General features: G+C 33.5%; 1 protein-coding gene across 4 annotated transcripts in view; it reads left to right on the top strand.

The window, feature by feature from the left end:
* The window catches only part of PCNX2 (pecanex 2), a 370,349-nt gene that overhangs the window by 254,490 nt on the left and 101,568 nt on the right, over positions 1 to 14,291 (top strand). For all 4 annotated transcript variants that reach the window (XM_074262410.1, XM_074262411.1, XM_074262409.1 and 1 more), the window contains exon 23: positions 3,144 to 3,273. In XM_074262410.1, coding sequence (XP_074118511.1) covers positions 3,144 to 3,273 — 130 coding nt within the window. The remainder of the gene's footprint in view (positions 1 to 3,143; positions 3,274 to 14,291) is intronic.

The following is a 14,291-nucleotide window of genomic DNA, read 5'->3' as shown; positions in this document are numbered from 1 at the left end:
TGTACTCTACACCCCCCTCCAAGATAAGAGGCATAATTGATTAGGTGCTTCTCTGGGGAAGTAGTTATGATATCTTCAGCTTTTCCGCTTCTTAAAAGACAGAACAGATGAAGAGAAATCTGAGAAGTGACCTCATAACTTACTGGAATAGTATGGAAGATTATAGAAAAGATTAAGATTATTGCCCATTAAGGAGGAAAAAAATAGATTTAAATCACTCTATAAGATATTTAGCTGAAATAAAATAAAACTTCTTGATCATGGAGCAATTCAGCACTAAAATAGAATTATCAAGAAAATCTGTGGAATTTGATTACCCAGAGATTTTCAAAAAGAGGATAAATACTAATCTATTTGGGATAATTAAGACAAACAGCCAAATCAGAAGGAAAATAATGGATGAGATGTCTACATTTTTGTTTGTCCTTTGTTCTTGAAGAGGATCATGACATCAGAAAGGAGATGTCATGAGTGCAAGTGAATTGATTTTAAATGAAGAAGCACTGTGTAAAGTTACCAGCTCACTTTCTCCTCCTGAGCCATCTGGGTCCAATAGCAAAATAAAGCACAGGGCTACTGCGAATAACCTTAGATGCAGTAGGAGGCCTTATCCTTTTTCAAGCGTCTGTCCCAGGTCTTAATTTGTCTAAGGGATCACCTATTCAGTGATTAAGGCTAAGTAAAAAGTAGTGAAGAAAATAATGATCTCTTTTACCTAGTCAAAAAAAAAATCGATCTGGGAGGGGAAGATATTCGGTATTTCTAGCCAAGACAGAAACAATTGCTATTTACTCTGAGCTATCAGAAACTAAATAATAGCCAAATGAGGCTTGGGCTGGGAACTATTAATGGCTAATCAAGGAGAGCCAGAGCCATTTGGGATTAAGGCATGATCCTTATAAAAGAAATCTAGCCTACAAACCCTAAGATATCTTGCTAGATTTCCGAAACCAAAATATGTATTCCTTCGGGCAGAGCATTACAGGAGGCATGATTCCCTATATGGACAGAGGAAATGAAGGGAAGTAAGAAATAAAAAGAAGGAATAAAGAAAAAAGAAGAAGAAAAAAGGAAACAAAGAATCAAAGAAGGAAGGAAAGAAGGGAAGGAAAGAATGAAGGGGGAAGGAAGGAAGGAAGGAAGGAGGGAGGGAGGGAGGGAAGAAAGGAAGGAAGGAAAGAAGGAAGGAAGGAAGGAAGGAAGGAAGGAAGGAAGGAAGGAAGGAAGGAAGGAAGGAATTGAGTTGCCCAATTGGAACATAGAGTATGTGGGGGAAAATATGATACCTGCTTCTGGAGATGATGGTGGTAATGATAGCATGCTCATATCTCAGTTTTCCAAATGGCACCAGTGACATATAAAGTAGCCTTTGGACATATCCTATGCCAGTGAAATATGAGGAAGTGCATTAAAAGACCTTGAAATCTGAGGTTGAAGAGAGAATGTGGAAAGCCTTTTGTTTTGCAGAGACCTACTCTGGATTCCACTGTAAATCCTGTACACTCTATTTGCCTAAGGATAGGTAATCATCTTGAATTTTAAGTAATTTCATATTTTGGGGGACATTAGATCCTTGACCACTGCCTTCTGTCCCACTCAACATTCCTCTCACATTTCCTTCTTTTTAGCATTATATCTGCCATCATAGCAATGACTGGTAGAACGGGTACAAAAAGGAACAAGGGATAAACCAATAGTAAGGCCATAAGTCAGGCCAATCTGAGGTGAAATGGGGCTTCAGGAAATAATAATTTTATTTCTGGTTCTTTTTCAAGCACCCTCAAAACTATATTTTCATTGGTATAGGGAAATCCCAGAACCTGAAGAGGTTAAATAATTTTCCCATTGTCCCATAATGTGTGTATTAGTGGTTGGTAAAATTTAAACTCAAGACTTCCTAGTTCCAAAGCTGGCTGTCTTTCCACTATACCACATTTGCTTCTGCCCATATGTTAGAGATACCAGTTCTTTTCTTTCCAAGTTCCCGATAATAAACTAGTAATTGGAAAGGATTTTAGTGTTGAAATTAACAAAGCAGATGAAATATAGTGACTTATAATCAGAGGTATTCTGGGGCCATCTTTTAGGGCCTTGGGAGAGTGGATTGTTAAATTTTCAATATGAGCATTTATACCTTGGAAATCTGAAAATGCCATAAATCAGGGCTTGATTTATAGTTCTGTGGATAAGTCTATACTTGGAGAAAGTGATAATTTAATAAGGCATATTTAAACTTAAAATAATGACATGCAGTTTTTTTTTCCTTAGAGAGATGTTTGTTAAATATTTCTCAACATACCACTATTTTCTTGCTGTTATTCAATTATTTCAATCATGTCCAACTTTTTACTTATGGTTTTCTTGGCAAATATATTAGAATGGTTTACCATTTCCATCTCTAGCTCATTTTACAGATGAGGCAACTGAGACAAAGAGGATTAATTGATATGCCTAGAGTTACACAGATAATAAATATCTGAATCCTTATTAGAAATCATAAAGAAAAGGAAGATGAGTCTTCCTAATTCCAGGCCTTGCATTCTATCCACTGTGTCACTCAGCCACCCATACCACTATTTAGAATACATGCATTCTAAGACTATAAAACAGACGTGATTATATTAAGAGTCTGAATGGAGACATTGGAACTTGAATCAAACTAAATAATGAATTTTGTACCAATAATACTTATGGAGAAAATCTATTTTTTAAAACAAGGATACTGACACATAAGATAATGGTGTTCATTTATTTTGAAAAGTGTAATTTAATTTTAATTATTTATAATACTCCTTAGTAAAGGCATCAGAGTACATTTTGTACAACTAATGATGTCTTGGTAATAAGATGCTACTTCTCTTTAGTCCTCAGATTCTAAATCTTTGCTAAGAAGCAGAGTGAGACTTGGGATTTTTATGAGAATTATTGGTCTTGTATGTTAGGGAAATGAGAATTAGCAGGATGCTACTAAAAGTTTTATAGCCCTATCTGCATACATATTTAAAGAAATGATTTGTTTGTCTTTCTTTCTTTTCTCTTTTCTCCCTTGAGATGGGAGAAGGGAGATTACAGGTTAGGATCTATTCAAAGGAAAGTTTAATAGAAAAGTTATTTCTTTTTTTACCTTAACTTGCCATTCTCAGATTCTGCCATGCTTTTCTTCCAAACTGTGGCTACTTCCATCTTTTCAACTCCATTAAGTCCATTCCTGGGAAGTGTCATTTTCATCACCTCCTATGCCAGACCTGTCAAGTTTTGGGAGAAGAACTACAAGTAAGATTTCATATTCAGTTTATGCTCTTTTTCTGCTTCTTTTTATATTCCTAATGTTTACCACTGTGCTTGGCACATAATAGATGCTTCACAAACATTTATTTATTGATTCATTTATTACTTCGTGGGGAAATAACCTTCTGAGGCCTCCAAACAAAAGTCTGTGCCTGTAATTTTATCAGCTTGATTGGTGAACTTGTCAAATTGATCAAAAGTTTCTCTAGCTCAATCTTTCCTATAAGAAGAAAAATTTATAATGATGGATATTTTATATTTGTGACTGAGAACTCTTTCTAATTTCATGATGCCTACTGATGTGAAACATAACCAAGAATTTGGTCATTGATTGCTGTGGTGGTGTTTTCCAAATCAGTGGTTTTTTCCCCAGTGGTATTGCTTAGCATTTTTCTATAAGAGTTATGAGCAATTATGAAGAAGTTGCAAATTAACCATCAGACAATATTAGCTCTTTAGTGAAGGATAAGAAGGAGAGTCAGGGGAAGGTTATAATTATATCTATTATCCTGTGCTCTTATAATATTCTGTGAGAATAACTAAGTATCTTGGAATTCATGAGGCTTTGATGTGCTAACTTAGTTCCATGTTTCTTTAGTAGTGAAGCAGTTAAGAACTGTTATTGCTAAATATTGACTGGAAAAGTTTCTCATAAGTCAGCTTTTAGTGTCATTACCTGTCCTAGGAGTTTATTTAGAATAATTCTTCCTTGGTAAATTCATATTTTTGTATCTCTTCTAAAAAAGGTGAAGGATATTAGAGAAATTATTATTAATAACTAATGATCTCAGGATGATTCAGATTTCCCTGGGAGACATATTTAGCCAGCACAAATACTTACTTTTAGGAATATAAGCTAGGACAATTCAACTCAATGTCTAGATACATGTTCTAGGATCACTTATCCAAAGTCTGAACCCAACATAATGCCAGTATCTGATTAGGGTCTGTCAAGTGTCAGAATAAGGAGCAGAATCAACTCCTAATTGGGGGATACTAAAAAAGCCCAGAGTCCATATCTGCTTTGGGCCACCAAGAAAGGAACAATAATCATGGCTTTCATCAGAGAGTGGGTCCTAATCCCAGACTATAATGGTATACAGGCTATATAAGGGACCGGACAAAACAGGTCCTATTTTGCCCATTACCCCATCGAGGCAAATACTGTGTGAAGGTGAATATAGGTAATCCAAGATGGAATTGTAGCTAGCTAATGGCACAAAAGTTGACATATAATAATTTTTCCCAAGATGTCTGTCAAAGTTATATTTCCAATATATCCAATTATAATACCAATACAATACCAATTATCTCTAAGCAACATATTTACTAAGGTGGTATAATAAGAACAGTTGGTATAAAACATTTTTCCTCTAAATGCTAATTCTTAATCTCACACAAAAGCACAGAGGAAGTCCAGAGTTTGAATGGAATTAAATCTTGGTTATATTAACAAGGAGGCAAATTTGGAGAAAATTTGTGGGGCCAAAAATTTAGTTTCCCAATTCCTGGTCATCTGAAGTCCTTTATTGAGTTGATAGCCTGAATTTATTTCAGGTTCAAGTATGCTTCCACCATTAAATAACTGTCCTCATATACCTTCCTGTGTTCATGTATGCCCTTTGTCTTTGCTTTTGGTTGGATATATTTGGTTCAAAGTTGGGAGAAGAATGTAGCACTCTCTGTATTTTCACTATATTTTCATTCCTCCCACCTCTTGTTACTCTCTGGTATAGTTATGAGTCTATCTCCTCATTATGTTCCTGAGCCTAGAAATTCTCAAAATTTGATTCCTTCTCTAGGAATTAGTTGACTTACTGCTGAAATTCCTCCCCTATTTAAAAGTTTTCTAGAGGCATGATCAGCTTGTTTGGTTAGCCAATCAAATTAGTCCTTTCCAAATCCAAATCCTTTATACTTCATGAGGATTCGAAAGAGCACAACTTGCAAACTTCCTCATTCCTTTTACTTATTATAATATATTAATTTGAGTGATGGGAGAAGGGAAGGGAATGTGGAACCCTATCCCTGGCATTTCTCTTTTCTACCTCGTTTTTTATAAAGAAGGGCAAAGAGGTAAAAAGTAAAAGAGTATAAAATGGAACAAAACACAATAAATAATCATGATTGTAAATGTGATGGAAATATTGTAAAATGGATGAAAGGAAATTCCAAAGGCTTAATAAATCTGATCCATGTAAAGACCGAATTACAACTCCAGAAAAATGATGAAGAAGCATGCTTCCCACCTCTTGGCAAAGAGATGATGGACTGGAGGTTCAGAATGAGGCATATATTTTCAGATATAACCAATGTGTACCTTTGTTTTGCATGGTCATATTTATCTTTATAAGGGCTTTTCTTATGTATTTATTTTTGACAAGTTTAAGAATACATGGTAGGAGGGGGCAGTTAGTGATAGCCAGAAAAAAACATCAGTGAAACTTTAAAAATACACACAAGAAAGCAGAAGGAGGTAGAAGGGGACTCAAACAAGAAGGGTGCTGCTGTTACTACTATATTAAACATTATATATATTTTACAAACAACTTGTACTTATAAAAGATTTATGGTGTCATTTATACTCATTTTTGCTTATGGAAATTATCTTGTTTGTTGATATTTGTCAAGTACAAAATTGTTCAAGTACAAGAGGAAAACAAAGAAAAATTTGGTATCAAAAGACCTAGTTTGGAATCCCAGATTTCCATTCCTTTTTGTGGATCAGTCACTTAAGTTTGGTTTCCTCATCTGCAAAATGAAAGGGTTGGACCACACACACCAAAATTATAAGGTCTCTTCCATTTCTAAATTCTCATAGAATCTCAGTGTTCTAAGGTCCTCAGAGGTCACATATTCCAACCTAGACTGGAACAAGAATACCTCCTATGACCTCCTCACTCAGTGGTAATAGTTCTTCTTGATAAACACCAGTAAAGGAAATGTTACTATTCCTTAAGGTTTCTGTTTCCACTTCTGGATAATGTTAATTGTTAAGAAATTTTTTCTGTTTGTTTTTTTTTCCTGTTTATTAAACCCAAGCCTGCTTTGCAGAAACTTTAACCTATTGTAGCTGACCTATCCTTGGGAATCAAGTAGAATAAGACAAACTCTGATGAAAATTTCATAATGCTTGAAGGCAGATATGATCTCAATTTCTCTCTTCTCCAAACTAAGCACTAAATTAATTAATTAATTAATTTAAAACATTAACTGATGTTCAAATTGGTATGATTTCTAATATCTTCAGTGTCATAATTGCCCATCATTGGATTTGTACTAGCTTGCCAATGTCCATTTTTCAGGCGCCCTTAAAACAGTCCTCTAGGTATGATCTGATCTGATCAGCAGGTAATCACTTTGTCATCATATCTCTCTTAACACAGCCTGTTATTTTATTAGTTTACTTAGGACTATTAACTAGAATTCTTGGCTCTTCCTATATATTCAGTCCTTATAGATGTGTCCAACTGTTAGTGACCCCCATTTGGATTCTCTTCCCAAAAATACTAGTGATTTGCCATTCCCTTTTCAGTTCATTTTATAGATGATGAAACTGAAGTGAACAGGGTTAAATGACTTGTCCAAGGTCATACCTCATAAATGTCTGAGACTACATTTGAACTCAGTAAGATTAGTTTTCCTGATGGCTTCTCAGCACTCTATCTACTGTATCACCTAATTGTCCCTTACTAAGTATGCAATCCACTGAAACAGTACTGTTCTAGTAAATCTTTAACAACTGACTCTCCAAAAAATGCATGTCGTATTTTAATCTTCATTAATATTGCTATTTTATCCATCAATTTTTAAAAAATCTAGATCAGTGGTATCAAATTCAAATAAAAACAGGAGCCACTAAACAATACATATGCAGGTCATAGATTGACTTAGAAAACTACATATTAATAATTTCATGTTTTCTTGCGCTTTGATTCATTTTGTAAAACATTTCTCAATTACATTTTAATTTGGGTCAGGCTACACTTGAGAGTTTTGTGGACCTTATGCAACCTTTGGGCTGAATGTTTGACACATCTGGTCTAGATAACCAACCCTAGAATAAATCAATCCCTGATCAGTACCATTTGCTGATTTCCAAAGGATAAATACTCATACCAAAAATTCAACTATTGGTCTTGAGAGCTAGTAAGAGGTAGTTCCAGCATGTTCCCATAAAACTTCCAGATTTTTTCCATATGGACAATTTTTCAACTATATTTTCTATATCTTAAATTAGTAATATTGTTTCCTTGAATCACTATTATATTTGCCATTTCTTTCAGGAAACAGAGCCAAGGGAAGCAGTTTGTCTGGAGTTGGTGTTTTGAAAGTGTTGAGATCAGTTCTATCTTCTCAAACTATCTCCTACAACCTTATATGTTTTACATTGTGAAGTTTTAAAACATACCTGTTATATTATTTCTTTGTTTAATTAATGGTAATATGCAAAGTAGGGAGTGTTTTTTTCCATTTTTTTCAGTTCAAAGGATGAACTCAAGAGACTATTGACTTGCCAATAATTGGCAATTGCTTTTGAATCCAGATCTAATATGCAATGATTCTTTGATTCTATTACTTAGTCCAGTGGCCTTTGCATTGTACTAAACTGCCTCTTTCCCAAGCATATTCCAATATAACAACTAAAAGTGTTTGGCACATAGGTTAAGGTGAAAAAGAAAAAATAGATAGAGTCAGTAATCTAAGAGAAATCAATTGATAATCCATGATTATAAGAACTTCATAACCATTGTTAGAGGTAGCAGAAATTCTAGGGGGAAAAAACAACAACTTGAAGAGTCATATTTTAACAGAACTTTAGTGCAAATGGATAATTAGTAGTTCCTGTGTCCATAATAATAGAAGATCAATTCCATATCTAATTTTGCATTAGCCCCATTAACTCTGGTGACTGTGATAGCAATATAAATCCTGATCTTCCTTGGCTGATTGATATGTCTGCATTTTACAAAGCTCTGACACTTGCCCATGATCTATCCTATAAGTCAAAGATAAGTTAGGAGGTCTATATTTTTATGCTCCTCCCATTGGAAAATTTATGTTAACATAAAGCACAAGTCATTTATGTTTCCTTGTTTCTTTGCTTGAAAGCAACTATTTCAGACATTCATTCCTGTCATCCTATATTAAACATTAATCTATGATGTCCCAATGACAATATGTCAAGGGGAGCACTCTATAATGACATTATTGGTGAAAAAAAAAAACCTCTAAACTGAAAGAATATCAAGATTACACGAAAATATAAAAAGAACAAGCAAATGTTGTATTCCAATATTTTTAACCAGTGCAAAAAACAAAAATGGTATTGGGTTTGCAATCAGAGGAGCTGTATTCATACCCGACTTCTATAACTTTCTAATCATGTTCTTCAGTAAGTCACTTAACCATTCTTACCCTCAGTTTCCTTATCTGTATAATGAGGATGCTGGTATGTGGCTTCTGTGGTTGTTTCCAGCTTTAAATCTATGATCATAGAAGGCAGTATCATACACAGATTGTAATAATTTCTGATGCCAAAGTAGTCTTTTTTATTTTTTGTTCTGTCGTTTTAATAATTTCTGACTCTTCAAGACCCTATTTGGGATTTCCTTGCAAAAATACTAGAGTGTCTTATCATTTCCTTCTCTAGCTCATATGACAGATGAAGAGATGAAAACAAATGGAGCTAAGTGATTTTCTCAGGGATACACAGCTAATAAGTGTCTGAAGCCAGATTTGAATTCAGGAAGATGAGCCTTCTTGACTCTACATCCTATATTTTATCAATGTATCACCTAGCTCCTTTTTTTTACTTAAGCATCTTTTTATTTTGCTTTATTCCCTAAAATATTAATAAAATTTATGAAGCCAAACAACAAAGGGTATCCACGGTGGCTTGTTATTAAATTACATTGGGAGAAAAATCATTTTAAAGGGCTTAGAACTCTGAAAGCTATTCTTTTGGGCAATATAATAGGATGTGAAGATGGCGATGTGAAGTTTCAAATTTTTCATAGTTCCTACTAGGACTACTTTAAGAATAATGGAAAATAGGGGCAAGTGAATAAGAGAACAAACAAACCCAAAAAGAAACACCCACAAAATATTCCCTGTTCCCAAAAAGCCACAACAATAAATGATCATGATATAATCTCTGAATCTGAGCTAGCACAGAGGATTCTATCCTCATGTCCACAGCTCTATGATAAGATAACTGTGTATAAGGACAAAGTACAATGTACAGAGAATAAGATTTCTACCTCAAGGTCCCATCCAGGAAACTGAATGCCTATTTTTCTAACCAGTCTAGGACTATATCAGAAGAAGGGCTTGGCTTCAGTGATCCTATCCAAAACAGGAGTAGGCAGAGCCTGGTCCTAGTCTTATGACTAAGAAGAGTCATAGTCTAGGATGGTTTGGGGGGAAAATCCCATAAACCACTAGAATTCCAGCTTTGCTACCTCACCTGGGACTCCAGGAGAGAGTAAGGCACAGAGATTTGTAATTTAGGTAATAGTGCTGTATTTATTATAATTATTCATTACATCCATGTTATTCCATTTATTTTAGTTATGTTTTATTTTTTCCAGGAATCTTAAGATTTACTTAGTAACAAATATTTTGTGTGTTTTATTTTATAGTTATTTTCAATGAGACTTTCCTTTCTATTATTTCACCTTGAGTTTTTCTATTGCTCTATAATAATAATGTTGTTGATTTTTATGGCTTTTTTTTATTCTGCCACTTTATTGAAGTCATCAATTAGTATTTTTCTGAATTTCTAGAATTTTCTGAATAAGAGATCATATTGACAAATAGAGAAAAGTGTCCTCTTCTTTTTACCTGCTATATGTCTTTAATTTATTTCTCTTACTTGAGAAATGCTAGCATTTATGTAACTAGGTTAAATAAGAGTATTAAAGAGGAATATCTTTTCTTTACTCCTATTTTGATTTAGAAAGCTTTTAGTATTTCTCCATTTGACATAATGCTAACTTTTAGTTTTAGGTAAGCAGAATTTTCATATCAAAAATATATTTAATGCCTCTGTTCTATAAAGTTTTACATTTTTTCAAAAATAAAAATAGAAGCCATCTTACCAATCTATGAATATTGATGCAAAAATATAGAAGAATATATGTTTATATATTGCATTTATATCAGAAATGTAAGGATGATTCAACACTGAGAAAACTATAAATACCATAACAAAAATGATTAAAATTATATAACATAAAAGCCTTTGGCAAAATATAACACTCATTTATACTAAAAAAAACAACAAAACAATAAACAGAAATATTCTTTTAATTTAGTGTTATATCACATATTAATATTCCATATTAGAATAAAGAATATAATGTTTAGAAATAGAAAACTTTGCATTATAAATAGAATGAAAGATAAAATAGGTATATTTCTTGTCATTGGTATTATTTGCAAGATTATAGAAATACTAGCTATAACAAGGCAACCAAAAAAATTAAAGAGGAAAACATACATAAAGAAAATGGGGAAATGATATTGCAGATGATGTGATGGCTTACTTAGAGAATTGTAGAGATGCAATTGAAAAATTAAATGAAAGAAATGGAATTTCAATAAGTAGCAAGATATAAATAAGCCCATGAAAATTCAACCTGTCCAAAACTGAATTATTATCTTCCCCTGAAAACTTTACCCTCTTCCATTCTCAAGGGCACCACAATCCCCCCATTCACCTTAGCTTACAACCTAAGTAACATCCTTTACTCTTCACTCTCTCTTACCACCCCCATATCTATAGCCAAGGCCTGTCACTCTTACTTTCTTAACATGTCTCACATATAACTCTTTATTCCTTTGATTTTTGCCACCACCCGAGCCCCCATCATTTCATAACTGCTCTGTTGCAGTATCCTGCTGGTGGATGTATCTACCAGACATCTTTCCCCTCTCTATTCCATTCTACACTCAGCTGCCAAAGTAATCTTCTTAAGACTCAGGTGATCATGTTACTCTTTCAATGAAGTCTGAGAATTCCCTATCAACTCCAGGATCAAATATAAAATGCTATTTTGCATTCATAAGCTGGCCTTTCCCCTACCTTTCCAGTATTCTTGTATCATACATCCCACTAAAGTACAGACACATTAGCCTCATTGCCACTTTTTTTCATTTTTATTAAAGTTTTTTTTTTATTTTCAAAACATATGCATGGATAATTTTTCACCATTAAACCTTGCAAAACCTTGTGTTCCAAATTTTCCTCTCCTTCTCCCCTCCCCCTCCACTAGATGGCAAGTAATCCAATATATGTTAAACATGAATTGCCACTCCTTAAACAAGACTACATCTCTTAATTCACAAAATTTTCAAAGGCTGTTTACTATGCCTGGAATGTTTGTAGGCACCATACTTTCATCTCCTGGTTTCCTTCAAGCCCTGATTAATATCTTACTTACATGAAACCTTTCCCAGTCCTCCTTTACTGACATATTTCCTTCTGTTGATTATTTCTTTGTCTTGTAGGTAGCTTATTTGAACATAGTAGTTCAAATGTTGTCCATTCGATTGTGACCTCCTTGAGAGCAGAGATATTTTTTAGCACTTTGCAAAATGCCTCATATAGAGTAGCTTCAAATATTTATCAATTGTCTGAAAGGCTTCCCTTCAAATGGAATTGCCCTCCATTCAATACATTCCTTGAGTTCCTAATTCCTTTTTTTAAATTCAAGTTCCTAACAGAAAAAGAGCTATAATTGAGAAACTGTGTCCAGAAAGTAGTCATACAAATTGATATACAATTATTCTGCTACTGTGATATGATTAACAGAGGAGTACAATCCTGAACAAAAATAGTTATATGCTGTCTTTAAGGTACAAATATATTAATCCTCTGCCAAAATCAATAGAATTTAAGTTATGAGCTTCCTTTTCAATCAATAAATTAGTGAGCTTCCATTAAGCACCTATTGTGTGCTAGTACTGTGCTAGGTACTGGTAAATGAAAATTAAATATTCCCAGTCTTCAAGGTTATATTCTACTGAGCTAGGTATAAACATGCATACCTAGCTCAGTAGAATATATATCTATAGATATAGGTATAGATATAGATATAGATATAGATATGTTTGTGTATATGTGTGTATATACATACATAAAAAATGAAAATATATACAAAATAAATTAATCACTAACAATAAGAGAAATGCAAATTAAAACATCACAACCAGTAGAATAGCAAAAATGACAAAAATACAAAAATGACAAATCTAGCAAATGTGGGAAGATATGCATACTAATGCACTGACTGTTAATTTAGCTATGAATTGGTCCAACTGTTCATGAAAACAGTTTGAATTTCTATCCTAAATGGCACTAAACTGAACATATTTTTTGACCCAGTGATACTACCAATATATAGATGTTGATATCAATACACACACACACACACACACACACACACACACACACACACACATATATTCTTGCAAACACAATACATATACAGAATACTCATACATATTTAAAACTGTGGCAGTAGTTTTATAGTAGCAAAGGATAAATATAAAATATGTGTCCAGTGATTAATAATTTTGGTTGGATTTGTAAGAAATGACAAATATGAAGAATGTAGAAACATGGAAAACTTATTTGAACTGATACTTGGAAAAACTTATTTGAACTGATTCAGAGGAAAGTGGAAAGAAGAGAGTGAAATTTACAAAATGACAACAGTAATATAAAAAAAACTACATTTAAAGGCCTAAGGACTTTAATCAATGTAATGAGCTATCATTACATTAATAAACTGATGGCAAATGGTGGAATAAGAGGTATAGAATAGAGAATATATTTTCAGACATGACCAATATGTTAATTTATTTTGCTTGACTGTAGTTATTTTTATAAGGGAGAAATATGTGGGACAGTGTCATTGTTAAATGCCAATCATGTTAAAACAACAACAAAAAAACATTAATAAAGTTTTTAAGGGGAAAGTATAATAAAAATAATGCTAGTGTTACTTCCTAATATTTTAAAATTTACAGAAAAGAAGGTACAGTCATATATATATATATATGATAATTTGGGAAACACATAAGAAAATAAAGAAAAGGAAGAATCAAAGAGTAGATGCTTCATAGGACTTCATCAGAATACCTGCAAAGGGCATTAATCATGACTTACTGCTGTTACTTTACCTCAACTCTAAAATTAGTTATCTTTTAATATGTTTTTATTTCCAAATTATTAGTTTTCTTTTCCTTAGATTAGGTACTCCAAAAACAGATTGTATTTTGTTTTCTATAGCTTATCAAATCAATGTCTTATTTCATCAAGAAATACTGTCATATTAAGTGTGGGAGAGGATCTGAAAAGGGTCATTCTCTAATGCATTGAGGTTTGTTTGTGTTATGTATGTACATGTGTTTTTGCACATAAGCTGGAGTCCAGAAAAAGAGTTGTCAAAGCTTGACAGCTTTCATGTTTATTAGCTCTCTCCAAGATCCCAACACCCTCTGAGAAGTTTTTCTCCAGGTCTTTTTGAGGGGAAAAAAAATCATGATGCAAAACCCAGAACTGTGGTCTGTTGTCACCTGCTGTTATGGTATTGGAGAATCATGTCATGCATCTGTTTAAAGAATTAGAAGAGAGACGGAGGAAGCTAGGAGTTAGTGGAGGCAGGAAATCTCATATGGCTCATTTGAAAGTTTTTCCTGTTTCTTTGAAACCTGTTTTTTTTTCCTTGCTCTTGCTTTCTTGGTTGCTAATACTAATAATTTCTAGCATCACTACCCCAATTCTGAAAGTTTTATATCTCATTATCATCTTATGTTTTTGCTATATGGCAGCAGAAGAGACTGTCTTGTGACTTTTTCTTTTTTGGTTACTTCATCCCTTGAAAAAGGCCTGTGAAAGACATTCTAATTTGCAATAGTTAATGGGCTATAGTAAACTGCTACCAGAAATCTGGGGATTTCATTTACAACTCTTTCTCCTGGCTCTGCTCTCT

This window comes from Sminthopsis crassicaudata, chromosome 4, assembly GCF_048593235.1.
Source record: "Sminthopsis crassicaudata isolate SCR6 chromosome 4, ASM4859323v1, whole genome shotgun sequence".
Taxonomy (NCBI): domain Eukaryota; kingdom Metazoa; phylum Chordata; class Mammalia; order Dasyuromorphia; family Dasyuridae; genus Sminthopsis; species Sminthopsis crassicaudata.
This window is presented reverse-complemented; position numbering and strand designations above follow the sequence as displayed.